The following is a 27,316-nucleotide window of genomic DNA, read 5'->3' on the forward strand; positions in this document are numbered from 1 at the left end:
GGAACCTGCAACCTTCTTATTGTGGGGCAACAGCGCTAACCACTATGCCAGCATGTTGCCCAAAATAAGAAATAATGTATATTATCAGTTTATATATATATATATATATATATATATATATATATATATATATATATATGATCTCTGTTTTTGGAAAAATAATCAACATTCTGAACAATTTTAGGCACCGATAAAGCAGTTCTCACCTATTCTGAGTTTGAAGTCATTGAAGGAGTGTTTATTGATGACGTCCAACTTCCCCACAAGGGCAAAAGCAAACTCCACCATTGTGCCTATGTGCATGTACTGTCTGTCATGTTCCTGCAGGGAGATACAGATGGGAATTAGTGAAGTGCAAACAAGTACGAGTACAAGTACAAACGATGTGTCATTGTCAAATAAACAGTAACAGTAAAAGTAGACTGGGGACCGTGAACACTGCTCCGCCAATGTCATTTTCATAGAGTGCAATCATTATTTATGCTTGTGTGTCTATACTATTAAAACTTGCATGAAACAGGTACCAGAATCTCATTTCCTCTTTTAGAGGAGAGCATTTACAATTTGGAATTGAAGTTTGTGATTTTGAATTAACTGCAAGGAGCATTTCTTTTTTTCTTTCTTTTTTGTGCTGTGAATCAATATATTTGTCCTCTATGTAGCAAATGACTGCTGCAAAACTGCTCCCTGGAATAGTGATTGTCCAACAGGCACGGCAGGCCTGTCAGTCTCCAGATTCATCTGATGTCAAAGTGATGTGTGGGTTTGACAGGAAGGGAAAATAATGTATTTCTGAGAAATGGATCAAAATTGTGCTTATTATAAGCTACAAATGTTAGCATACCCATCGAAATAGCTTAAATATACAGTACAGGCCAAAAGTTTGGACACACCTCATTCAAATGAATAGGAAAATGTGTCCAAACATTTGTACTATACAGCAGTGGACAAAGGAATATTTCTTTTGCTACAGCAGCTAAAACATATGTGGTCAGACATTATGTTCGTAAAAAGTAAAAACAATAGTTAAACAAAAACTAATAGCTTCGTGAAGACACAATGAGTGTGTAGTGTTTTCCATACTTAAATGGTTTGGACTGTTTCAAAACTATGATCAATAAAAAAAAAAAAAACAATCTAGCCCTCGTGTTCCTCTTACAAGTATGTTTTTTTTTTCTCTCAAATGGAATTATCATTATTTAATGCTCATAAATCAGGCAGTCACAGTGTTGTTTCAGTGAGGGAAATGCCTGTCTAGAATAAGGAGTCTCCTTCCTGACTTGGTAAGCGCTCAATTAAGCAGATTTCCTACCAATCCAGCAGATTTGTTTTTACAACACATTGTGCTGCCACGTTTCTGACTGACGAACTCATTTGCTTCCAGTGATTACACTTGCGCATTGAAATGAGTTCGGTAATGAGTCACTAATGTCTGAATGTTATGTGTGGCACATTTTAAGGAGCAACCCACTCCAGGCTTCCAAATGTATTTGGACAGTAACAACTATTTTGACGCCTAACCTTCATCCCATTTTTTGCGACCATAAATGAATAATGACAAGTTAACTGAAAATAAGCTTGGCCTGCCAAAACTGTTTTAAGACTAAACACGGATGGCCAAGTGCAAAACAGCTTTTATTTACCTCATCTTCTATGATCAAATATGAGTCCGGAGTGGAGCTGACTGCAGCAGCTTGGACCTCAAGACATGAAACTCACTGTGTGCCGTGATGAGGTCATATCTCTGTGTGTGTGCACATGTGTGAAAATAGGTGCAAGCATGTCAAAGCCTGCCTGTGTGCACTCTGGTCCTGGCGTCACATTGAGTCCAGTCGCAGCCATATAGGTGCTGCCAATGGTCTTTATCTTCTCCACCCCGCTGAACTTTGGCTTGGACAGCAGCTGAGGACACGTGAGGAAGACAGAGCGTGACAAGGAGACGAGAAAACATAAAAGGAGAGCAGGACTTAACACTGGCTTGCACTCCAAGGCTGGGACATTTTGGTGCATTTCCTACTACTTTGGAACAGAACAACCCAGAGTGATTTCCTCTCAAAAAAAAAAAAAAAGAAGCAGAAAGACATGGATTTTTCTTCACATTGACTAGCAGCCAGGATTATCAATAGGAGAAGAATTTACCTCATCAAAGTCTGCTATGATCTCGTTGAGAAGACGGAGGCACTCAAGTCCTTCCTTATTCACATCAGACTCTGTATAAAACTCTTTGAAGTCTGGGATGGAGGCAAACATCACACATACCGACTCGTATGACTGATGATAGAGGTCCTGATAACAAACAAGAAAATAACAGCTGGATGTGTTGTTCTCAAAAAGCACTAGCAAAGGAACAATAAAGATGGACAGTCACTACAGAGAAGAAAATCTACGAGGCAGCTGCTCCAGTGCTACACAATGACGATGGCTTCCTAAATAAAAAGAGCAAACTATGCTTATCTCTGTGGCACACTGGCTCTCTACAAAATAGTAACAGCATTCATTAAAGGAAAAAACCCAAGTATGAAGGTACAACCAAACAACAGCACAGCACGGAGACTGCGCCAAACAGCTCCAGTCTTTATTAAATAAAATAATATGAAGACAGGTCATTCAACAGCAGGTATAGATTCGGATAGCGTAGATTTGATTGAGTGAATCCAGAATTGCTCTTTTACAATTTTGGAGAAAAAAAATAAAAATGTTACTGTTCTGCAGAGAAAATTAGAAAGTCGGTGCAGGTTCAGGGTCTAGAACTGCCAGCAGACAGATAATTTAGCTTTGCACAAGAGTGAAAATACTGTGAGGTGATGAAAAAGAGCACAAATGAACCAGGAAGCTGATTAATTCTTGACCACTCAAGTCTGGCTCCAACGGTCAGTCAATCCCTGTGAAGTCCTACATTAAAATTTACAGTCTTCAACAAACACAGTTTTGGTCTTGACAGCTAATTTCCTCCTTTTTTCCCCATTTAAATTCTACTAATGTTTAAAATTCTGAATAACAGAGGCCGTGGTCACTCTGAGGGGATTCAGTGTGACTTCATGTATAAATATGTTTAATACACAAAAGATGTTTATCATCCCAAATAAACGTGAAATCTTTTTTCTAGGAATTCACCTCATTTTTCCAGTTGCGTCCCAGGAAGTGTTCAGCAACATGAGCTGGTAACACATTCTCCAGCAGAACCCGGTTGAGGTTCTCCATGGTTTCGATCTCCTCGCACTCCCTCTTGAACTTGTTCCTCCACAGGAAGTCCAACCTACAGTAATATTCATTCTGTTACAGGAGGACACAGAGTAAAGAGACACCTGTGTCATTCACACCGAGCAGTTTTCTCCAAAACTATAGGCCACTAGAAGCAGCCACCAAAGTCAAGAGGAGAAATGGAAATGTTGTCATTGCCAACTGAAAGTCAGGCTCTGGTGCTTAATTTGGACTTGAGGTTGATTGGACTCTGCAGCCGCCCATGTACAGTCTTCCAGCTATAGAAATTTGTCCAGGTTGAGAGAGTGCTTCCAAGAAATAGGCTGCCTGTGCTCTCTTCTAATCATTACCACCAAATAGACTATTTATTGGATTTTGTTGGTTAGGTATTGGAAACCTAAACAAGGAAAACTAAAAGGCGCGCTTGGTATTCATAGAAAATTAATGTCCCAATAAGACAACTCTGAAACAATGCAAGGAGCTCCATTGTCACTGCTGAGGGTAATAGTGTGCTGACAATACTGTTTTGCATAAAAGATAGCCACCACTTCTAATTTATGTTCTGATTATTCATGCTTGAGGGAGATTTCAACACATCTAAATATGTCAGCAAGACTCATCTATTGGGGTCAAACCATCCCAGAAGAGTGAGAGTTTGTGCGTGAGACAGAGTCCCCTCGCACACAGCATCATTATGCTCATATATATTTCTGAGAGCTGCAGGCAACCTATAGGCTGGACCCTGCAGTGTGTATGTAGGAGCGTCAGTCTCCTGCGACATATATTTCATGTGTGTGGGTAGCAGTCTGAGTGATTTATATATATGTGCAGTAAATATTTCTTCCCATGGGATCAAAGTATGGCGCCAATTTATAAGAGTTGAAAAGAAAAGCCCTGTATCACACTGCACTGAGCTCTGGTGCTGCTAAGTCTATATCCGGAGGTCACTACAAAAATATAAATGAGCTTCAAGCTATAAAGAAGGATTGCAGACTGAAGTGTTTGTGGAAGTATGCATCTGGAGTTTCAGCACTTGCTCCACTTGCATAGAAAGGAGCTCTAGTACCTCCAAGAGTCTAGAAACTAGGCCAGGAGAAACTGAGCTAATTCCAGACGCTCTTTAGGAACCAGCTAACAAGCTTGTAAATGAGCTTTGCTCCATAGTGCGTCTCTTCTTGAGGGATGAATTACAGATGCATTCATCCTCGTAACCTGCTTTCTCCTCCTTCTGGCTAAATGACTGGGAATGGGTACATTAGGGCTGATGAGGATAATTTTGTGAGTGAGATTTGTTAACAGCAGACTAAAATGTGTGAGCAAATTGAATTCTGTAGCGCCTGCACCCTCATTTCTGAAGCCAGTTTATGCACTTCTGTGTCGAGTGCCTTGTTTGACGTCACTCCCATGCAACTTTTGACCTGTTTTTCAGAATTATTCTGATGACGCATTTTACCCCTGTAATTCATACCCAAACAGTCTCTGAGAGGATGAACCCAGCTACCCCTCAACAAACCTGATTTGTCCACAACATAACAGTCATGCAGCAAAGTTGTGTTTCCAAAACAAAAGATCCTCTCCCCTTTGGTGACAGTGACCCAGAATGAAAACAACATATGAAGCTGTTCAGATAAATGCAAGTGTCAGGGGAGTCCCCATTTTGGGTACATAGACCTTGGGGGGAGAGTCTTTCTGTCCAGGACATCTGTTCTGGGGTCAGAAATGATGGATGGTAACAAAAAAAGACAGAGCAGCAAATGTATGTCAGATGAGTTAGACCTCGCATGAAGTGAGGGTGGTGGACAAGAAGGAGACGAAGGCACAGGCCCACACAAATACTATTTTGATCTTCCAGGATATTGGGCCAAAACATTGAAGACAGTTTCAATAGCTTCTAAATTTTGTCCTGGAATGGAGTGAAGATAAGCTCTCTTCCTCAGGCGGAGGTTTTCACTAAATGGTGCTGAATGGCCTAGTGAGATGGATATAGCTAAAGCGAATGGCCCAATTAAAACCTCTAATCTACAGGTTGTAAGACACAGAAGCTGGGCTTTAACCACAGGATATGCAGTTGGATAACCACGCCTAGTTTTGTCATTGTGGTGACCAGTGAAGAGGACGACTGACCTGTCTGGCCAACACCAGCAGGGTGATAAAGAAGATAAAAAGAGACACGGAGCCCATTGTCTTCAAATCCTTCAGGACTCCTGGTCTGTGGAGAAACAGAGGAAATGAAATTCATACACTGCCGATCAGCGGCTTCAAAATCTGGTTACTTTGTACAAACAAATCCCTTGAAAAGAAAGAAGGACTGGATCGACATTTGACTGACTGATCTGGTTTTTGTTGTTTTTTGTGAGATGAAGCCAACACCGTGAATCATGCTGTTCCACAGGTCAGAATGAGCAGCATATGCAGATGTCAGTCTGACATATATCATCTTGGTGCCTTAAACACTCATTGCCAAAGGCTGTGCCAAAATAAAAGCCATTTTGTATGACTTAGGTTTCTTAAAAACAATGGAGAATATATATATATATATATATATATCCTGACCTATTTTAAAAGATCTTCAGTAGGAATAACTGAACATGGGGCTGAGTGCTTTCTCCTTTAACGATACATATTGTACCACTTCACCACATATATAGATATTGTACCAATGTGATTTTTCTGCTTCCTGGCCGTTGGTGTTAATTACATTGTGTGGCCATATTTGTTGAATTTTGGATTAAAGTGTGCCGTCATCACTTACAGAGCATCAAGTTTTTGTAGTACTTGCTGCTCTGTATTTAAAGGGCTCATTTGTAAATTTTTTTGCCAAACATGGTTTCTTGTCGAGAACTGATGGTGGCAATTATATAACAAGAGTTTCGTCTAGTGTTGTGGTCCAAAAAAAAAAAAAAAAAAAAAAAACACTACTTCCACCCTCTGAGCAGCATTACGCCTTCTGGGCAGACTTGAAGCTACTGTTAGTTCCTAGCTGCTTAACATGCTGAATTCAGTAGAGGAAAAGCTGTGATAGAGATGAGACTTTGACATTGGCATTGATTTCCATCTCTGAAGACAACTCTCCAGTCTTTATTGAGGAAAGGGTTGCTGGATGCTGAACTTGAAAACGTTTATTCTCGACTGGAAAGTAATAAGCTTGTAATTCACTTGCTGTGCAGCATATCTTACAAATAGCCTTCAAATTAAGTGAGTAAAATTACTGTCAGAGGTCAGATAATCAGTTTATTAACATGGGTCATTACATTTTGCATCAACGATTCTTTGAATGGTCTTCATTGCGCAGTGATGCGGACTCAAGAAACAAAATGAATACATTCGTCCTAAATTCCTATTCTATCCTCGTTGTCTTGGGTGATAGAAATATACCCTTTCTGCCAATTAAGCCTGGTCAGAAAATGAAACAAAGAGAGGAATCAAAGCGAGAAAAAAGTATTTTCAGCTGTCTCTCAAGGTGCTCTGACAACCTTTCACTTAATGGGATTTTTGAGAGATGACACTCCAGGTGTCAATCAAATGTGAAAATGACACAGCCAAATCTTATTCTGTCACTCATCATCGTCCTCTCCAGAGGTGCAACTCAGTCAACAGCCATACGGGCTATTGTCGCCCCAGCAGTGGTCTTTCCCTGAAAAATGCTGTCCAGTCTTGTGTGTAATTTCAACGGACTCTTCTCAACTGAATGGCTGCAGAGTCAGAAGGTGCAGATGCTGTCAGACAGAGCGCTGGCCCAAGGTCAGCCTGGTTACTGTTTCATTATAGTTTAGATTGGGAACAGGGATAGTGTATAAGGTGTGTGTGTGTGTGCGTGTTCGGATTCGGCAGTTACCTCTGCAGTTCATTTGTGGGGTATGGCGCTTTGCTAAAGCCGTCCAGCAGAGAGGCGTGTGTCTGTAGAATGATTATGTTGTAGATCACCACGGCAACCAGCATCACCACCATCTTCAGCTCGTAGTTGATTCTCAGGAACACCGAACAGGACACAAGGCCCAGAATACAGCAGTAGATGAAGTACTGCAGAGAGAAAAACGTGGCACTGCACTGTCACTGTGTGACCTCGAGAACACTTTTGCACCAAGTAAACAAAAAAGCGTTTGCTGTAATGTGATTTGAGCAAATCTGCTGCTCTAACAGCTGTAAGTCACCCAACATATAGTTCTCCAACAAGAAGTGGACAAGAGAAGGGCCAGAACTTTTTTCCTGGCAGCAGAATAAGTCAATATTCTTACACAACAAACACATTTATGTAATTGTTTACATAATACCAAAGAGCAAAACAAAATGGAAACGCTGTCTTCCTACTTTTTGTATGAATGCTTCCAAGCTTCAGGAGGATGTTTCCATCGAAATGGCATCATGTCCTGAAACTCAGTCTTGTCGTCTGTCATTTCCTGTTTCATTTTGATTTTCCTACTCTCCTTGTATTTCAGTTTGCTTGCTCTTCCTCTTGTGCCAGTCTGATTGTGTTCACCTGCTCCAACATTATCTTGTGTATATATAGTCTGCATCTCTCTTTGTCCTGTCTCAGTTCGTTGAGTCCTGTGCTGTAGAACTAAGCCGTCACAGTCCAAGTCCATGTTGTAGTTTCCTGATTTATGTTGACTCTTTGCCTAGTTTTTTTCTAGTTTTTGCTTGCGTCTTTTGTTGCTACTTTTGCTGTTCACTTTGTGCCAGTTTGTTTCCTCGAAGAGTGAACATTTATTAATTTGGTACTTTGCCTTTTTTAAGATAAGATAAGATAGACTTTATTAATCCCTTGGGAGGTCTCCGTCAGGGAAATTGTTGGAATTGTTTTAGTCGTGCATTTGGGTTCCGATTTGTACCATTCTGTCAAATGGCTCCTTCAGACCAATGACTTGAAAGAGGAATAGATAAACACCCTGTTCAGACCTGCTATGAACCTTTGTCTTCAGTTCAAAATACATCCTCACATGTGTAACCACTTGCGATCAGATCTCACTTCTCCTCTCTATTTAGCAAATTAGCAGGTATGCAGTGTTGTCCATTTGGGTCATTGTCACTGTGTTCAACCTCTGTGTGGGGCCACACAGGGGTTGAACAAATCATTGCATTGCTCACAGCTCTATGATTAAAATAAATGTTTAAAAGGAAACATTTTTCAGTTTTATTAGAGGTTAGATCAGTAGAGGAGAGGAAACTTCAATTGGTGCTGGATGCATTTTCATTCATACTGCTAAAAGAGTGTGGCCACATATGACTCAGACCTGTTCCTCATGTGGCCTGAGTGATCAAATATCAAATCTCTCCTCATCTCCTGCATCTTCAGTGCGTTTGGACCGGAGCTTAGAGCTGACCATAAGATCATCAGAGACAGGTCTGATCAGGGCCTACATCAACCTGGAGCAACCATCGCATAACAGAGCAGGTGGCCAACACTTTCCACCATCCTCTTCTAATCTTCTTGAAATCTGCCCACAGTTGGCTGTTTTTACATCAACAACTCACATGATGAATGTTGGGCGAGTGAGTCATGTGACCTCAATACCCAGTAATGACCTCACAGGAGGGTAATTTCCAAAGATAAAGATATGAAGTCAAACTTCAGTGTGTGTTAGTGTGTTGGAGTGTGTGAGTGTGTGTAAACCACCACAGGGCAGTGAGTGAAAGCCTGAAGAGTTATAGTCTTAGGACCTGGCGCCACTGATGACTAAAATACACATCTTGGCATCTCTGGAGTCACTGCTTTCTCCTGCTTGGTGTGAAATTATATCAGTAATTTTAACTGATTTGGAAGCGACCTCTAGAAGTTTCCTCGTGAAAAAAATGATAAAATTGATATGGCTCATTTGACACTTACAGAGTGGGGCAAAAAAGTATTTAGTCAGCCACTGATTGTGCCAGTTCTCCTACTTAGAAAGATGAGAGGTCTGTAATTTTCATCATAGGTACACTTCAACTATGAGAGACAAAATAAAAAAAAAACCAAAAAAAAAAAACCCCCAGGATATCAAATTGTAGGTTTTTTTTTAAAGAAGAAGAAGAGCTGTGGAGAGAGACATGTTGCTCTCTGCAAATATCCAGCAGCAGCTTCATTCCCATGTTTACATGTGAGGAGAATATGAGCATTAAAAGTTCATTAAGAGCATTGCCCTGAAATTAACAGCATATTTTGAAAATAAAGGTGAATTTCACACATAATATTTTTATGTAAATGCCATGCGATTAATGTTGTTTTTAGATACTGGTGGTCAGTGATTTGACATCACTAGTCTTTCAAGCCCATCTGGTTGCTGTACTTACTGGCAGATAAAACTTGCTGTCTTCTGAGATGGCCTTCTTATACTCCAACAGGCTGCTGTTACTGAGATTCACAAGTGGCGTAATGACCTGTATTTCAGGTGGCGTAGGGACTGGGACCTCAGGTGGAATGGTGGTCCGGACTTCTGTAGATCCTCCAGGATCCTCCACAAAGAACTAACACAGAAAGGATGGATTAAAAAAGGTTGATATCTGTGGCCAGCTGCCATTATCTCATAGAAAAACATGCTACACGTCAGGAATTGAACCGTGGACGATGGGGCTACTGCAGCCGCTGATCCACTGAGCATGTTATAGGGAGCAGAAGGATTCACCCATCACTAAAATGTCACACAGCCAGAATTGATTTATGTCATTGGAAGTGTAAAGATCCAAACAGATGAAGCGTTACTGAGTTTTCTATGAGCTAAATGTAGCCCATTGATAGGCCTTCCTAATGAGGATACTATTCTGATTGTATTTATAGCATGTTACTGTTTTATCATCACAACACAACAACCAACAAACAATAAAATGTCTGTCACACGCGTCATGGAGACAGAAAACACTGATGATCATAAACCCTGACGCCTCATGCTATAATTGCTGCAGTAAATGATCATCATGCTTTTAATGCCTTGGTATAAACATTGTAATGCATTATGCTTGTAGCCAAACTGTTAATGCATTTGACATGAGAACTGATGTGGACCCCACAGGAAATGGGGAGCTTTTTTGTAGTTGTGTTTTGTTTTTTTGGGTACCATTGGCAAAAACTCAAGCCACATTTCCCACAATGGGGCCAATAAGGTGAATCTAGCAATCTATCTATGTTGGTTAATTTTTTTTTTTTGGATGAGCACTCTTGCCTCAGGATGCAAAGAGTTTCTTTGTAACATTATACACTAGCTGCACAGCATGTACAACCTGCTCAAATGAGATGAATGAATCAGAAATCACATCATGTCCTCTGTACCCCCCACAGCTGCTGCAGTGGCCTGCAGTCACTGTTCCACACCAAGCTCCATGTGAACGGCATGCACAACATTTTCACCTCTCACCATATTGAAGACAGCCATCACCAGTATGAGAGCTGTGGTCATCATGGTGAGGACCAACCGCAGCCAGGGGTTATTGGTGACGATGATGCGGGAGGAGGTGGGGAACCAGGTGAGAGTGCAGAAGGGCCCCTTCCTTCCCTTCTGGGGGGGGGGAGAAAGAAACAGAGCGAGTGATTACACAGACGAAGAAGAAGTGGATACTAGACCCAAAGTTACTCTCTGCTGAACAAAGAATAACATACAACTTGGCCTCAGAGGGAACTAATGCAGAGATACTGGCGTCACTTGAGATCATACTTTTCTACTTTTAAGCAAACCCTTTCCTTCATCCTGGATATTGGTTTCTCTTCGTGTTCCCATTCAAGAGGATTTTGAAGTGTAGTGTCACAGTTTTCTCTCACATATCAGGACAGTATGCTCATGCACATTTAGTATGAGCTCGAGCAGGGACCTCACACTTCAAATGAGATGGTTTGTGACACTGGAGCTGTGGTTTCTAGATGGAAAAACAAACAAGTAATCAACACTTTTGTTTGCCATGCTGAGTGAGTGAGTTTTCCATCTTCTTTGAAGACAAATTTTTAATCTGGTGATTCTGCCTCTCACCTCCCAAGAAGTGTTTGATCCCCATAACTGAGTGATTGCAGTCTTTCACAGATTAACACATCATGGCTGTTGATGGTAATATCTTTCTTTAATTAAAACTTCAAACAAATTCATTGCCCTGGGCCATGATTGCATTTGCATTGACCTCCCCTGCTGAGAGGCAAAGGGTGGTCCCTTGTCCACCCCTCTTTAAGATAATTGATGTGGATTGTGTTTTTTTTTTTTTAAGTTTGAAAAAGAAGTTCAAACTACTTTGGAAGAAAGTAATTCCACTGTATATATGATACAAGGTTTTAAAACCATAGAACACAACAAGTTCCACTTTAGTTTATAAAAAAAAAAAAGAAAGAAAAAAAAAGTGTTGGCTCAAAGGTCTGAACCAAAAATACTAAAATAGCTCACTATTCATGGGAATGAAACAACTGCTCAACTGTGGCAATGGTGATTCCTCTTCAGGCTGAGCATGCATGAGCAGCATGTGCTACATGTGGTGGCTACATGATAAATGCTTGGCCTGGGCAATTCTTCACAGCGGTCAGGGTGAAAAAGGGAGAAGTTATGTTCTGATGAAGCAAAGAAAAAGAAAGAAAGACTCCTTCTTTGGTTTTACTGCGTCAGATTGTAGCTTCAGTACATATACTGAACTATACAACTGAAAAGTAAGTTAACGTATGAATCACCATCATCTGCACTTCACTGTCTGAAGTTCCATAAGACATCATTTGGTTACTTCAGCGATTGCTGTGTGGACCATTCTTATTGGCTGTGTTGCCAAAAGAGCTAAAACACAGTCTTTCAATAGTGACCACATCAGCTCAGAGAACGGGTTGCTGAATTTATTATTAAAACAAAAATTATCAAACACAATCTGTCATCTCTCCTTTTTTTATGCAGCAAATATCTGGGTCAGGAGAGACCAAAGTTAGTGATAACCCCCAATTAATCACAAGCGACCCACTTACTGGGTGATGATAGTCTCTTGAGAGGGAAGAAGGAAGAAAATGGGATCTTGAGGGAGCGATTATTTATTGATAGTCCATAAAACACTTGTGACACAGAGCTGGAGCAGCCCATCCCCTCCCTTGTGCTGGATAACAAACAACAGCTGTGACTCGATGGATGAGGACAACAGAGCTCATAAAAACCTGGACTGTAGTTGATACCGTTTTCCAGCAAGACTTGCCCCTTAGCAGGCCAAACACCATACATTACAGTTTACGGAGATACTCAGTTCAAATTCCAATGACCACATTGATTCCATGGACAAAAACCTCAACACAAACCAGGACAGGTGAAAAACAAATGGTGCTTTCTCTGGCTTTAAAGTTTAGGTGTTATCTCGTCAGTGAAGTCAAAAAGTATGTATCAAAACACAAGGGAAGACAAAAAAAGAAATAATATAAAAGTTTGAACGATAGTTTTAAAATTTAATGGAATAATAATTCATGCAAGGTCAAACTTTTATCTTGCCAGCACTGTAATTTAGCCACAGGGTGAGTTTGAGTTGAATCTTGTGAGTTCCCTGCTACCAGATCGATCATCCACAGTTTAAAAAAAAACCAACAAAAAACAGATCATGAGATTCGAAGAGAAGACAGTTATAAAATGAAAGTCAGACTCCTGCATAAGTGAAGTTCCTGGATAAAGTTTGCAGGCTATTTTGTGGCAAATTGAATTGATTTATCATATTTACTACAGTCCCTTATCCATATGAAGCTCACATTCAGCATTCAGCTTCATAAATTGGGTTATTTCCATATTTATCAGACAAACAACCACTCACACTCACACTTACAGATAATTTAGAGTCACCAGTTAACCCAAACATGATGTCTTTGGGTGGTGGGAGCGATCCGGAGTACCCCGAGGAAACCCATGCATATGTGAGGGAATAGCGCTAACCCCTATTCCATTGTGCTCCCCCAAGTAGAGTAAGTGCAAGTTGAATTTCCTCACAAAAGAAAAGGTGAGTCCACTGAGCAGTTAGAAATGAATGACACAATAATGCATTAGACACTCTGAAAAGCCTGTTTGGCAAAGATGTGAATGGACTTTACACAGTTTTATTCAGTTATTGTATCTTCCACATGTTTGTCTCAAACACAAATTGTGTGTGTGGAAGGAATGTGTGTATGTGTGTGTATTATTGAGTGATAAATCCATGCAAACCCACCAGAATGTGACCAGCAAAGCAAAGGAGCAGGATCAAAGCCAGCAGCAGGAATGCCAGGCCAAAGGAGATCCCCAGCACCGCAGTTCTGCAACACACACACACACACACACACACACACACACACAGATTACTCTAAACCTTCTTGGCACTTATTGGCCCTCTGCAGTGCCATCCAGGGAAATAAATGTAATGAAGGTTTTCAAGTATTCTACCTCAAACCTGCAATCCATTTACATTGAGCAAACCTAATACTGCAACACTGTACGCTACAGCAGTGTGTGTGTGTGTGTGTGTGTGTGTGTGTCTGTGTGTGTCATGATGAAGTTGCATTTCTGTATCAGTTTTTCTAAAGAGGAACATGGCTCATTGGATTTAATGATTCGTGCCATAAAACAGATGATGTCATGTGTAAATGTGCAGAGAGATGCAACAGAACATATATAGATAAGGTCTCGGGGGGGTTATTGCAAAATCAATGATCACTAAGATGCTGAATTACACCTTTGGCTCCCACAAGCAGTAAATTAGCATGACCATGAATTTCTTTCCTCACCATTAAAGACACGCCACACTTTGATTCACCTGATCTATAATCACTCGCAGACATGGTGCCCTTTCATCTGCATCTGCTTTTTAGCATTCCGCCTCTTTCATTTCAGTGTGCTCTTGTTGATGAGACAGCTGGAGTCAAATGGCTTTTTAACATCCACCGCCAAACTGCCACAGATCGAGTTTACCAACACCACAAGGAGTGCACTGTACAAGTCCCCTGAAGGGGGCTCTGACTTACTTGGGTAAGACGAGGACCTGCACTATGAATATACAGCAGAATATGAGACAGGCGCAGGCGACATAGTACTTGAAGGCTGGTAACGTTGTGGATCTGTACTGTTGAGAGAAAATGAATAGAAAAACATGACAAAATTACGAGCGAAACAGAGCCGAAAACACCGAGCATATGACTTTTACATGGATCACATGAAGTCTGATGGACAATAAAACTAAAGTAAAATGTAAATGTTTATCACGCAATGTAGAGGAGACAATCTGTGTCCTACATACTGAAGGTTGCACAGGCCCTTGGTACCTCCTGTTTTCCTTACGCCAGTACAATTTGATTGATTTGCTCTCCCGGGTGAACAATGTCGGCTGTGTTTTGTATGTGTTCGCCTACCTCCTTCTCCAGAGCTTTGTTGTGAAAGAACAATGAGATCCTCTGAATGTCCTCAGACTTCAGCCACTGCCTTGAGACACAAATGAGAGAGATTCAGATGGAGCAGAGGGAGCAGCGCAGATCAGCCTTCATATTGGCATCATGAACAAGCCAAAAACAAAAAGTATGGACTTAACAACAGTATAGTGGAGTCATATATTTGCAGGATGTTGTTAGTCTGTGTGTGTGTGTGTGTGCGTGTTTGTAAGTTACTCCCTGCTTTTGACTTGTTGGTATATACTGCATATCTGCCTTGTCTCCTTCTCCGAGGTGTGAGATTAAAGGACTCAGATGGCGAAAGCAGCATTACTTATCTCAGTGAATGATTTACATGTTGGGAGGAGCTGGATCAGCATTACACACTCGCCTGGTCATGACCACATACTCTGTTTTCTTTTGGTTGCCTTGATTATTTTGTGTTGTCCGTGCCCAATTGCCAGTTGGCAGTCACTGAGCCAGGACCTGGTAGAGTTCCGGACTGGGGTGGGTGTTGAATGTTAATCTGCCAAATTCAGCTCCCTGAGCATTTTCTGCTTTTGGTGTTTTTTCTTTTTTTATTTCTCTGTGCATGTGTATCGCAGCGGGTGCACCCAAACCTCACTATCACACAGCACCATCAGCATGCAACACTTAAATTAGTGTACAATATAACATTTAAGCTCAGTTTAGTTTGAAATTTGGAGAGCATGAAATGTTCTCTTAACTGCACTTACAGCTCTTTTTCTTAAAAATACGCTAAATAATGTTTCAGTCAATAAACAAAGATGGTAATATGCCATTGGAGCTGTTTTGGGTTAAATCACATTGATTATAGGAGCATTTCCTCTTTACGGTGTAAAATGCGTGATAAAATGCAACAGGAAAAGACGAATGGTCAGGATCATGTGTCTATAAAGCTAAATGACAGACATGCCTCCACATCTTCTCCATTTCCCTTTGAACCACACACATTCCTGGACTTTGACTCATGTTAGTGTTTGATAGAGATTTTTCTGATGAATTCTTCGTCTATTTAAGTTAACCAGAGAGCTGCTTCCTCTGGGTGTTGCTGCCGACTTGGTGTTGGTGTGACCATGAAAGGTGATGCAGAAATACGAAGCGAGGCAGATGTGAAGCTTACTTCTGTGAGTTGATGCCGTCAATGGTGCGAATCATTCGCTCATTGAGTTCCTCCTCAAACCTCCTCCTCTGGGATTTGGACCTTGAGTTAAAAGACAGAAGGGGACACATTCACACATGGACAAAAAAATGCATTTATGAAATGTTGTCAAGACAGAGTACATACGTCGGGATTATTTTACAGCCTTCTGGCTCACCTTTCTCGTCGCTGGAAGTGATACTGCCCCATTGGGACATCCTGAAACGGGAGTCACAATATTGATCAATGGATAACTTACACCTGCATCTGTGTGTGTGTGTGTGTGAGAGATAGAGCACTGCATTAGACTCACAGTGGTGTTGATCATGCCGTTGTCTGTGGTCATGCTGTCTCGATGGTGGAGGTTGGCGAAGGGTTTGGCAGCTCCCCAGGACTCCAGGTACCGGGTCATCCTGACAGATGCCCTCATCTTCCCGCCGTCCAGACTTGGACGAGAGCGCACACCCAGCAAAGGGCTGTGTCTCTCCGTCTGAGAGGGGGAGGAAAAAAAAAAAAAAAAAAAGTGATTTTACTGTCACTAAGTGCAAAGTGACCACTATAACAACAACTGAAAAACACGGATTGGTTCCATTTCATGACACATCATAACTACTCTTGATGAGAGACAGAGATCATGAGAGTTCTGTGTTGAAGGTATTTTATGGGAGGTTGTGTGAGGTCACCATCTTTAGTCAGACAGAGCAGAGCTGCATTTGTGTATAGCTGAAACACACTTCATTGTAAAGTGGTTTGTTTTATATTAATATACACTTCTGCACTACAGAAGAGCTTTTATCTGTAAGGCTTCATTTTAAAGGGGATAAAAGGTTTTTGCAGATGGCCTGTCCACAGCAGCACATCATTCAGCCTCTCCACTCCTGCTGCCTTTCCAAACTAGCAGTGCACCTAAAAATTCTCATCAACTCCCAGATTTTCCTGGATAACTACCTCACAGACCTCAAACTATCCCTTTAAGTGTATATCAATATGAAATAATGCACAAACCTGGCAACTTTCACTTACAAAAGTTGCAGCCCCCTCTTTGGACCATGTGCTCCGCTCACACTCGGTGGATGTGAGATAAGAAGGACCAGGTGCTCTGAGAGCAGTGATCAAATGATGGCTCTTAACCTCAGTGGCCTGCCCGTCGGTGTTCGGAGGTACTTACAACACTTTTAGTGACAAACGATGGAGTTCCCCTTTTATTTTGGCAGGTGTGCTAACTAAGTGCTTCTCTCTGACAAATAACGGCACACTTAACTGGTGAAACAAATGCGGCACTGTTGTTAAGCCATAAATAGTGAAAGAAAAAGTTTGGAGAGGATATTTCACAACACAGTTGCATATCTCCTGTGATTTATTTGAACTCCTGATTGAGACAGATACCTGGCACAAAAGGCCATAAAAAAAAAAAAAAGAACTAGACAGCGACTGTGTTTATTTTTCTAGCGGGTGAGCTTGAACAGCTCTGACAGTGACAATTGATGACAATGACAGTAGAGATGACACCTCCTGTGATCCATGCTTCATATTTGACCTTGATCCACTCAGGGCTTTTCAAGAAAAATGGAGCCCACAGCCCTTTGTCCAGTGCGTGATAGGATATTACAAATCCATTTTATTAAACTAAATAAAGTTTACAGAGAAAACTTTTAATATTTATTTAATGGAGGATTACTTCAAAAGGACATCATGATGTAACATCGTGAGAAAGAGAAGTTGCAACACTAAAACTACCCAGAGGTTCCACTTAAACTGAAAAGTGCTGGTTAGGTTCATTACTATAGAGCCGCATGGTGTAACAGTAAATTGGATTGCTCAAGTGTTGCTACTCTGCATTTATAACTAGAATATTGAAGAAGAAAAAAAATCTAACAGTGTCAGTACCAAACTCCCACAGCAGTCACTGCAGCAAACAGAGAATGCTGTTTAAAAAAGGTGGCTGATGATACATAGTTTGTGCTGTTGCCAACATAACATCTCATTGCAAAACTGAACTGCAGCTGGTTGAGTTTCAACAGACTACTGAGATGAAGTATGAAGAAATATGTTCATGTTCAGCAATCAGACTCAATCTGCTGCATCATGTGGTTTTTTTTTTTTGTTTTTGTTTTTTTTTCTTTGTCATGTATGACTGTCTTGGCCAACCCTGGAGGCAAAATATCCCATCTTCAGTTATTCACACAGAAAGTTAGATATAATAATGAGACTGAAGAAAACTTGTCAGAGGTATGAGTGAGCTCAGAGCAACCGTCCTTTCACTGTGCTACATCGTCATCAATGGTATATCAGTATAGTCTCTTTCAAACCAAGATAAAATTGATCTGTACATTATTGTTGTTGTTGCGCATTTGCGACTAATTTATTAATTAAACTATTTATTTACTACCCAAATTACTTCATTGATACAGTGTGATTTCAATTATTATTGGTTTTGTTGATGTTCTTGTCTGTCAACCTAAAGGAGATTCAGGACCAATTATGTGTGTCCAAATAAAGAGATAAAGTACGCTGACACGTCCTGTGAAATGTTGGCCTTTTCCGTCGTTGCAGTGGACACCTGACGCAACTTTATATGTTTTCCTACGTATTCTGAACATGTTTCCACTGAAGTCAGATGATGTCTTTGGTATTGAAAAGTGAAAAAAAAAAAAAAAGAAGCTTGAAAGGAGCCAAATGGGCAGAAGGAATCAGTGGTTAAAAGAGACTGTGGCTCTGAATTAGGAAAGGATACTTTTTTTTTTTTTTTTTTTTTTTTAAGCAAGTGGCGCTCTTGCAGAGACTCCCAAAGTTCATTATGTCTTAAACGTGGAAGCTCCCACAGCAGATACCTATTGGGGGGGGGGGGGGGGAGGGCAGGACTGTTAAGCGTGGTTGTTCACAGACTGGATGCCAATACTACATGCTATATAGAGACATTCTCAGCAGAAAGTCAAGTCAGATATCATAAATGTCCTGAAGTGACTCCACATGTCCTGGTTTCACAGGAGGAGCTGCAGGCGGTGGAGTGGACTTCAAACACCTTCTCCCATAAGAGAGAGCGACTTAACGCCGAACCAGATGTTCGATTGATTTGATTTGATAGCAGATTGCTGTTTCGACACAACAGCATTGTTTGCCACACGTGACCTTGTCCAAAGTGGTTGGCTACACTTTCGTTCTTGTCAGTAGAAGCCTGACTGGGAAACAGTGGTGTTGTCCATGGTGCTGAAAGTCAGCCTTCTCAGTTTTGCACGCTGGTTCATTAAAACAATACATGAACAAAAACACACATACTGCAAGTAGTTACTGCTGCTGCACACTCACAGTTCCAGTATAGGAATACTTCAAATGGACATCGTTGTGAAAGAGCATTTTCCTGGAATCATTTCATATGTACGCTTCTATTAAAAGACCATACTTAACTATGTCTAAAGCCTTTTGTCTTTGTTTTATCGAGGCGGGACATGCTAAGGCCGGGGACAGAGATGGGACGATGTGTAGCAGAGGGCTGGATCTGAACCATCCAGGTGTCATTTATTAGTTGTAAGGTGGTACATGCTCTGTCATGTCAACCACCTCTTTGTATCTTTGAGTTTCTCCAAATGTGAGGATGGGGAATTAATTTCATCGTCTGGCACACGGCCACTTTAAAATGACAAAATCTACATTAAACCAACAGCAAAATTAATTCAGAAAAAGGAACCAGTGGTGAAAAAACTAAGCAAATTAAGACTAATTTCCCACTATGTGAGTTCTCAGTCCTTTCTGACTGAGTGCTTGCCTGTGGGGACCATCACTGATGGTTTCTGACCTTGGGGTTGATGACCAGGTAGGTGATCACACCATGCTCCTTCAGATAGGAGTCTCGGCTCTGTCCGTCTCCAGGCTCTACCTTGTATGAACCCTTGAGATGCTCCAGTGTCACAGAGGAGATATGGACCCTCCTGGAGACAAGATAGGAGAGCGATGAATGGGCAGGTCATAAGATTAAAACTACTCTAACTTACAATTATCTCCCTTCAGGTTTGTTTGTTACTCCTGCAAACAAACGCCGATAGAGATGGAAATGGGTCCAACAGCTTACAGGTTCATAACACCATACAGGGGTGCCGGGTGAAATTGACCATAAGCAGAATTAGGGAGCATTTATTTCTTATGTTCCATGTTCATGTTTGTGCACTTCTTGGGTTGAATAAATATTCATCAAAAGGCTCTGCTCCTCCTGAAAGTTTATCGTCATGTTTAGCTTCAAGTGGTGGGTGTATTTCATGTGACATTTAAGACTGACACTAATATGAACGTTCTCTAAAGTGAAACTTGACTGAAACTAAGACGATGCTTACCGCTAAGACTTGCTCACTTCTACCACACAGAGCAGCAGCAGAACAGATGGAAGCTCACTGGCTTGCTAAAGTGCAATTCAACATGATGACTGAATGAGCTGGATGTGACAGTGGGCTCCCAAAACACAGGTTCATTAACTGAAACTGGCAGCAGTAACATCAAGTCATGTCTCACCCTGGCACACCTCCTGCCTCCATGTGATTGGCCAGCGTTACATCATGAGACCACACATCATACTGCCACTTGCGGAGGCCAATCACACCGCAGAGGACATTGCCAGAATGAACACCAACGCGCATGTTGATGTCGACTCCAGTGGCATCTCGGACCTTCCTGTGGGGAGGACAGAAGAAGGAACCTTTACATTCAAACTGAATTCAGTTAGCTAGATGACTCATTCAACAAGCTCAAGAGCAGGAAGAGACCTGTTTGCTAGTTACATAAGACGGAGGAGGAAAGCTAATGTGGGTTGTTGTTCAAAAGTCTGTGGCTGTAGCAGGTTGCTGTGCTTTATGCAAATGAGGGTTAAAAAGAAGCCCCAGGCTCCTGGCTTTAACAAAACATGTTGTCAGTCTACATAAGAAAGTCAAGTAACACTATTCTGATGGATTAATGCAAAGATAAAAAAGATGGGATGAATGTCTGTCACACACCAGAAGAAGATGAGGAAAAGACACCATGTCATATCTAAAGACAAAGTGTCAAAAGACTTCTATAATATATGTCACACTGGGGATCTAGTGACTATTTCCCATCATCCTATTGTTTAAAATGTAGTTAATAATTAAAAAGATTTTAACTCAACACTAATATTGTTATTCTATGTCCTTTAAAAGACTGTTTGGTTTATTAGCTTTATTTTGAAATGCTTTTCCTACTCACCCTTTCCTCCCTTTTGTATTAAATGCCAACCTTAGATGAAAATGATTCACATTCTAGTGCCTCCCTAGAGTCTCCTCCATACTCACTATTGCTGCTTCCTGTTTGGTGCTGGAGAGAGCATGACTGAACATCAGCCAAGACTTAAGACTTACGATAACATGTCTGACTGTCTAGATATATAAACGTATTTAAAAAAGACTGACTTAAAGCCGTTCAGCAATGAAAGGGGAGCACAACCAGCAAGGATCTCATAATTGTATCGTGACAATGAAAATTCATCTGTGAAAGAGAAATTTTGGGGGAAAATATAGGATGCTGTAACAGAAAGGACCAATTCAATTCATGAACTACAGAGCGTGTTAGCTTATTAAGCATATATACTGAAATCAGGCAAAACTGCTACACTGGCTCAGTCCAAAGTGGAAAATCCCCATACACAAGAACACAGACTTACAAACCTGATTTTGTTTGTGGAAAAATCTCTATTGTGTTGGGGTTTTTTTTGTTGTTGTTTTTTATGTAACTCTTTCTTGTGAATTGTGTGCATATTTTTTTTTTTGATTATTTCCAGAATGTCATATAAAATGCTAGTGATTTAAAAGATGAGTCAGTGTTTCGTCAACAATTTAATTTGAGTCAGGAAAGAAAACCTGCTCCAGTAAACAGACTCTGCTTCATCATGTCAGAGGTGTACAACATCTGAGGAGGATGGCATCTTTAATCTGATTGTGATTAAAGGTCATTTGCAGCAAGACAATATATTGATCCATAAAAATAGAGAGTGCGTGTGTGTGCGTGCGTGTTCAGCCATGAGTGAAAGACACAGGGAGCACAGAGCAGAAGGGCAGGGAGCTGTGGGAGAATATTTTTTAACTTGCTAGAAATTTTTATTTGTTCAGCTGGGCAGCTTATCATGTTGCATTCACATTGTGTTTACTCGCTAATTCAAACAGAGCTGAAATCAAGTCTGGCATTCCTTCTGCTCAATCTGTTTGACAGGCGTGTGTTTGTGTTGCTGTTTGTATGAGAGGGAGGGAAAATAGAGGGAGAGATCTGGTATTTTACTTGATGGCCTCACACATATCCAAGCCCATCTTCACGCAGTTTCTGGCGTGGTGAGGCAGAGACTCAGGCAGACCAGACACACAGTAGTAGCAGTCTCCCAAGATCTTGATTCGCATGCACTCGTTTTCCTGAGAGAAGGAAAGAATGAAATAATGAGATTTGTGCATTTATTGCCAAACCTCCGGATCCACAAGCCCACCATAATTATCAACGTCTTTAACACGATCTAACTAATTCAGTCATTTAAAAAAAATGATGCTTCTTGTGCTCTTTTCACCTTCACACACAGTCACATTCATCAAGCCCAAAAATCATACACCAACGCACAAAACACATTAACGCTTATTCCACATGTGGGATGTGTAACAGCTCTTTGTTGGACCGGGTTTATGTAACGGCGGCTTCATCAAGCTGAAGGACAGAGCTTCTGGACACAATGCAGAGGGAGAGAAAGCGAGAGAGCCTGACTCAACTGTTTAGACCTGAATATCTGAACACCCAGGAGACAGAGAGATTCACTCTGACCGGCCCACACCGCTACATCCTGCAGCTGTGGAGGTTATGACTGTGGAGGCCGACTGTGGCCGCAGGACTGAGTGAATGCTTGGTTCAAGGTTGAGCCTCAGATAATTGTCGACATAGCTCAGACAGTATTCGTTGATTTTTTTTTTTTTTTTTTTTTTTTTTTAATGAACTCATCTGTGTAAACTATTCAAATGAGATCAACTCTTAAGCGCTGCAGTTGACAAAACGTGTTCTGGTATGCTGCGAAACATCTTGCTTTCTCCATCAACTGAAATTTATTCTCGATAGAAAATATCACTCAAATAGAAACAGCGACAACGTCAGATCTAGAAATGAAAGGATTTTCACTGAATGTTTTTACAGGTGCATTGTTGGATTATTTACTCAAAGTCCATAAATTAAGTCTGACAAGAGCACAATCCACTTCATAAAACCTTGACCTGAAAGTTAAGAGGGGCTTACTGAAGGCAATTTCAGGTCTTTTTGGTATTTTCATTCTCTTCAGAGGCTGCAGCCTGTGGCATTGTACTGCAAAGTGTTTCCAATATTTACTCCAACTCATTCACCAACTGTATAGGGACAGAGCGGGATATTGCAATCCAATACAAGACCATAACAGAGTACAGCCTCATAAATTACAACAGAACTGAACTGAATCCGCTCAACCATGGAAGGATTGTTAGGATGTAATGAAATATTTTTTCCCAAGATAATGTGGCCAAACCTGGATAGAAAACAAGGTAAACGTCATGACATGACAGTGTACCATTGCTTTTTCATCAATTTCTCCCGTGAGGCGCACACAGTGGCCACTCTGCACAAAATGTGATGTATAAATGAAGTTGTCTTGACTTTACCTTTGCAATCTGGTCAAACTTTCCAAAGAGTTCATTCAGCATATGAACCAGCTCGCCTGGGGAGCAGTCGCTGGCCAGCCTGGTGAAGCCCACAATGTCGGCATACAGAATGCTGCAGAAAGCAAAAGAGAACACAGATAAAAACTCATTCCTGCCTGTTGCATGAAAGCATGTATTTTCGTTTATGCTCTATGTTTATGAAGCTGCAGAATGGAATATGATGAATAACACAACCGTGGAATAACAAACTTCATTACATACCTAGATTTTCATTAACCTCTATTAGGTGGGAGGCATAAAAAGAGTTTTTCTGTGTTGGAGACCATTTTATCATGTGTCCATGCCGGTGACAGCCAGAGCTGAAAGGAAAAAGTTCTGAGGTCTGTCTGTATGTCTCACTCTTATGAATGAGATATCTCAGTAATGCCTTGAGGGGTCATAAGCATTCAGTGCGAACGCGCTTTTGGCCGTAGCGCACATATTCACCAAATTATAATTCTAATTATTATTATAATTATAACAATGTATCTCAAATATCTAATATGATAAAATAACATTTTACATCCACGAAGTCAAATGTCAGCTGACCGCCTGATGCATAAGACGGTTTTGGTTTCTGTAGCTAATTTTCATGGCGACTGTAAATATGGTGAATATTTTTACTCACTTATTCAAATTTCCTTTAACTACTGCATCATTGATAATGTGGCCACTTTGGGTGGGTTAGCACATCATTGCTAATAGGTGGCATTGAACAAAGTCCAAGCTCTACACATCTCTTTTTCCATATTTGTATTCTAGGAGTCCTCTAGAGCAAGTGAGTGTTTGTTATCACTGGAAGGATCACCATGAGGACAGACAGGTGTGCACGCACACCCACACACACCTCTCACACACTCACAGATCTAAGGCCCACTTAAAAGTGCCACAGTGATATGGTTTCTTCTGTGAAGCTCCAGCGTGATGGAAAAAATGTCTTTTCTTCTGGAAGGGCTCTTGTGCTAAGCCTGGATTTGTGCACTCTGCTATATTTCTATGAACTTCCACAATATACTAGATGATTTCATTGAAAAACAAAGACACAGTCTTCTCTTCATTTGGCAAAGTAACCTCAGACCACAAAGGAGATGGATTATTTTTGAATTGAATTTGGCTATTACAGGGAGAAAGGGACAAGGAGGCAAACAAGTGGATGGGCTGCAGGAGAATATGATGAGAAAGGAAAGGAGAGGGGATGAAGTGGAAATAAGAAGGACAGACTGGGGGATCTGAGGAGCATGGGGAGGGCAATCAACCTCCGATATGTGAGTTGAAAATAATTACCTTTGTTATAGGAAGGAACCCTACCTGACATTGGTGTGCCGCTGCACATACAGGTTGTGGAAGTTGTTGGTGCTCTCAGTTCTGCCAAAATTGGGTCCCTGCAGCCTCTGGATGATCTCAGCTTTCATCACCCGGGCTATATGAGCTGGCAATAAGGACAACAGCAAACGCTCCTGCAGACAGAGAGAAGGGAGGGCAGGACAACCAAACGAGGCAGAGTCAAATACTTTGTGACTTTTTGATGAGAGTAGAATATATCTGCCATTTTCACAGATCTTAACGTCACAATGCAGAACCAGCGATTGAAAAACACAGATAAACGCATACAAGGTAACAATCCTCCAAAACCAACCAATTTTTTCTTTCTTTTTCATTCAGGGTGACATGTTTTCACCTTGTGAGTGTGAGTGTGCTTGTGTTTGTGCGTGTGCACCATGCGAACGCTTTCTATGTATTCTGCTGTTCTGTTGCATCCTATTATTCTATTCTTCTTTTCCTGTACTCCATATAAATATAGCCATTGTCATCCACAGCTAATATTTAATTGCTTAAATAGATTTTCCTTCATCCACTTAATGATGGTTAATTGAGGCAAATTTTCAGCACTGAACACAGGAAGGAGAGATAAGTGATGGAGGCTCAAAAAATATCATTTTCAGACAAAAAAGCGATGGAGCATGCTCCCTAAATGTGTTCATTGTCTGTGATCTTTACTGAGGATATTACATTATTATGAGGAGATTGAAAATTTAATGAAATCTGTCGTGATAATTAACAGGCCAACCTCACGTGTTTTCACTCATTAATCTCCGAAAAGGTTGCACATGAACACATGAACCTGCACAGCTGAACTTGCATGAAAATATGTTTCCCGTTGCCATGTGACGCTTCACTGTTGCTGCAAATGCATTTACAAAGCTGCTGTTCGGCTCTGAGTTTGATGGCTGCTGCAGATGTTTTGGAAAGCTGACATAGTCTCTCCAGTCAAGTTCCAATGAAACAGTACTGGAAATCTCATGTCACTGTGTAATCAGTTATATGACGGAATGAGAAAGGTAGAGAACCAAAGATGTGCGATCCATCACCCATAGTTGTGTAACCATGCAAGTTGTGGTTGTGGGCTTTTGTTTTGTTTTTTTTGTTTTTTTTTTTTCAACTTTGATTTATCGCCGTGCGCATTGAATGGAGGGTACTTTGAGGGTGATCATGATGTGTGTGTGTGTGTTTGTGTGTGTGATTGTGAGGGGAAAGTGTGGGAGTCTGTGCATGTTAGCAAGAGTGAATAGCTGCCTGAGGGGGTGTGACTCATAAATGCGGCTCTCAGTGGAGAGGGTCATTACATTGTTCACACATCACGGGCTCATTTCCTAAAACACAGCAGCAAATTAAGTAGAGAGAGGGGTAAGGGAGGCGAGGGGGGGTGGGGGGGGGGGGCGTCTACACTAAAAATAGAAACCCACACCACCAGCACCTATTTACCTATTCAGCACCGAAGCAATATGAGCACTCCACTGAGAGCGTGCAGAGGGCTGTGTAATAGCCTGAAGAGATGTAGCTTTCTTAATCATGTGTTTGATTAATGAACTGAAGAGATCTGTATTCACCCACTGAAAGAATTTGGTGATGTTTAGTTACACATGCATTCAGACACGTGAAGAAACAGATGCCAGTAAACATGCGTATAAAAATGTGTTCACAAACTTAAACACCAAACACAAAGTTTACAACAATCACTACAAAAAGTGAATGAAAAAGATGAAATCAAGACGTATTTCCGCGGTGAATGACACGCATAACGTGCACTTCAGGTACAGTACTGAAAATGTTTAAGATTTTGGGTTTTTTTGGTCTAACACAGGTTAGCTATAATTATTCTATAAAAACATGCATTTTGCGATAGTTAACCAATGATGAGTTGTATGCAATTAACCATTAATAAGGAAATACACATTTTACAATTCAGAAAAAAAAAAAAATCCTCACTGTGTGGACCACCAGTTATTAATGTCATTTCCCTGGCTGTTTAGGAAGACTAATGTCAAGCAAATGTCACCACATAATGCCTACAGATGGGATCGACTTAGCAACTCGACGACCCTGACAAAACTGAAAAGTGACATTTTTGGCAACAAAACAGTAAGTTCATGTGGGCTCTGATCAAGTCTGTGTTGCTCTAATACCAAAAATGAAAAGCCCTTTGTTCGAAGAGCAACTTCATTACAGGTTTTCACCATATGTGATGTATAAATATATGCACACAATTTAATAGAAATCGATCCAAAACTTGTGAGGTAAAAAAAAACAAAAAACTGCATAGCTGTATTGATAATACAGTAATACTAATGAATTAACGCCTCATAGTTGCAACTAAGATATCAAGATATCAGAACTGTATGTCCTTCATTCTAGAGAAAAGGTTGAGAAGACGAAGCGTCCTGACCCGAGTTAGACCTGACACAAACCGTAGTTCTCCTCTGTGAGTATAAACATGTACCTGTTGGTGTTTCTCAAACTCCAGTTTAATGGGCGACTTGATGCAGTTGCAGGTGTCTTGGTAGGTCTGTTTGAGAGCCAGGTCCATCAGGTGCTTGTGGTACGCCCCGGCCAGGTTACCACAGGTGAAGATGATCACGTTGGCCAAGATCTGCCATCCGGAACACAAACGTGCGCATACACAGACAC

At 41.0% G+C, this 27,316-nt stretch overlaps 1 protein-coding gene across 2 annotated transcripts in view; it reads right to left on the bottom strand.

The window, feature by feature from the left end:
• Nucleotides 1-27,316, bottom strand: part of adcy2b (adenylate cyclase 2b (brain)) — a 44,850-nt gene that overhangs the window by 1,386 nt on the left and 16,148 nt on the right. The window contains exons 4-23 of one of the 2 annotated variants that reach the window (XM_029513932.1): nt 27,129-27,278; nt 24,659-24,807; nt 23,312-23,423; nt 21,930-22,057; nt 20,157-20,315; nt 19,450-19,582; nt 15,970-16,146; nt 15,835-15,875; nt 15,639-15,719; nt 14,480-14,549; nt 14,096-14,193; nt 13,306-13,390; nt 10,509-10,667; nt 9,469-9,555; nt 7,037-7,221; nt 5,326-5,410; nt 3,115-3,273; nt 2,140-2,286; nt 1,795-1,902; nt 207-321 (exon numbers count right to left, since the gene is read on the bottom strand). In XM_029513932.1, the coding sequence (XP_029369792.1) occupies nt 207-321; nt 1,795-1,902; nt 2,140-2,286; nt 3,115-3,273; nt 5,326-5,410; nt 7,037-7,221; nt 9,469-9,555; nt 10,509-10,667; nt 13,306-13,390; nt 14,096-14,193; nt 14,480-14,549; nt 15,639-15,719; nt 15,835-15,875; nt 15,970-16,146; nt 19,450-19,582; nt 20,157-20,315; nt 21,930-22,057; nt 23,312-23,423; nt 24,659-24,807; nt 27,129-27,278 (2,428 nt within the window). Of the gene's footprint in view, nt 1-206; nt 322-1,794; nt 1,903-2,139; nt 2,287-3,114; nt 3,274-5,325; nt 5,411-7,036; nt 7,222-9,468; nt 9,643-10,508; nt 10,668-13,305; nt 13,391-14,095; nt 14,194-14,479; nt 14,550-15,638; nt 15,720-15,834; nt 15,876-15,969; nt 16,147-19,449; nt 19,583-20,156; nt 20,316-21,929; nt 22,058-23,311; nt 23,424-24,658; nt 24,808-27,128; nt 27,279-27,316 lie in introns of both variants that reach the window. The other variant, XM_029513931.1, reaches the window with a different exon arrangement.

Source organism: Echeneis naucrates, chromosome 11 (genome assembly GCF_900963305.1).
Source record: "Echeneis naucrates chromosome 11, fEcheNa1.1, whole genome shotgun sequence".
Classification (NCBI taxonomy): domain Eukaryota; kingdom Metazoa; phylum Chordata; class Actinopteri; order Carangiformes; family Echeneidae; genus Echeneis; species Echeneis naucrates.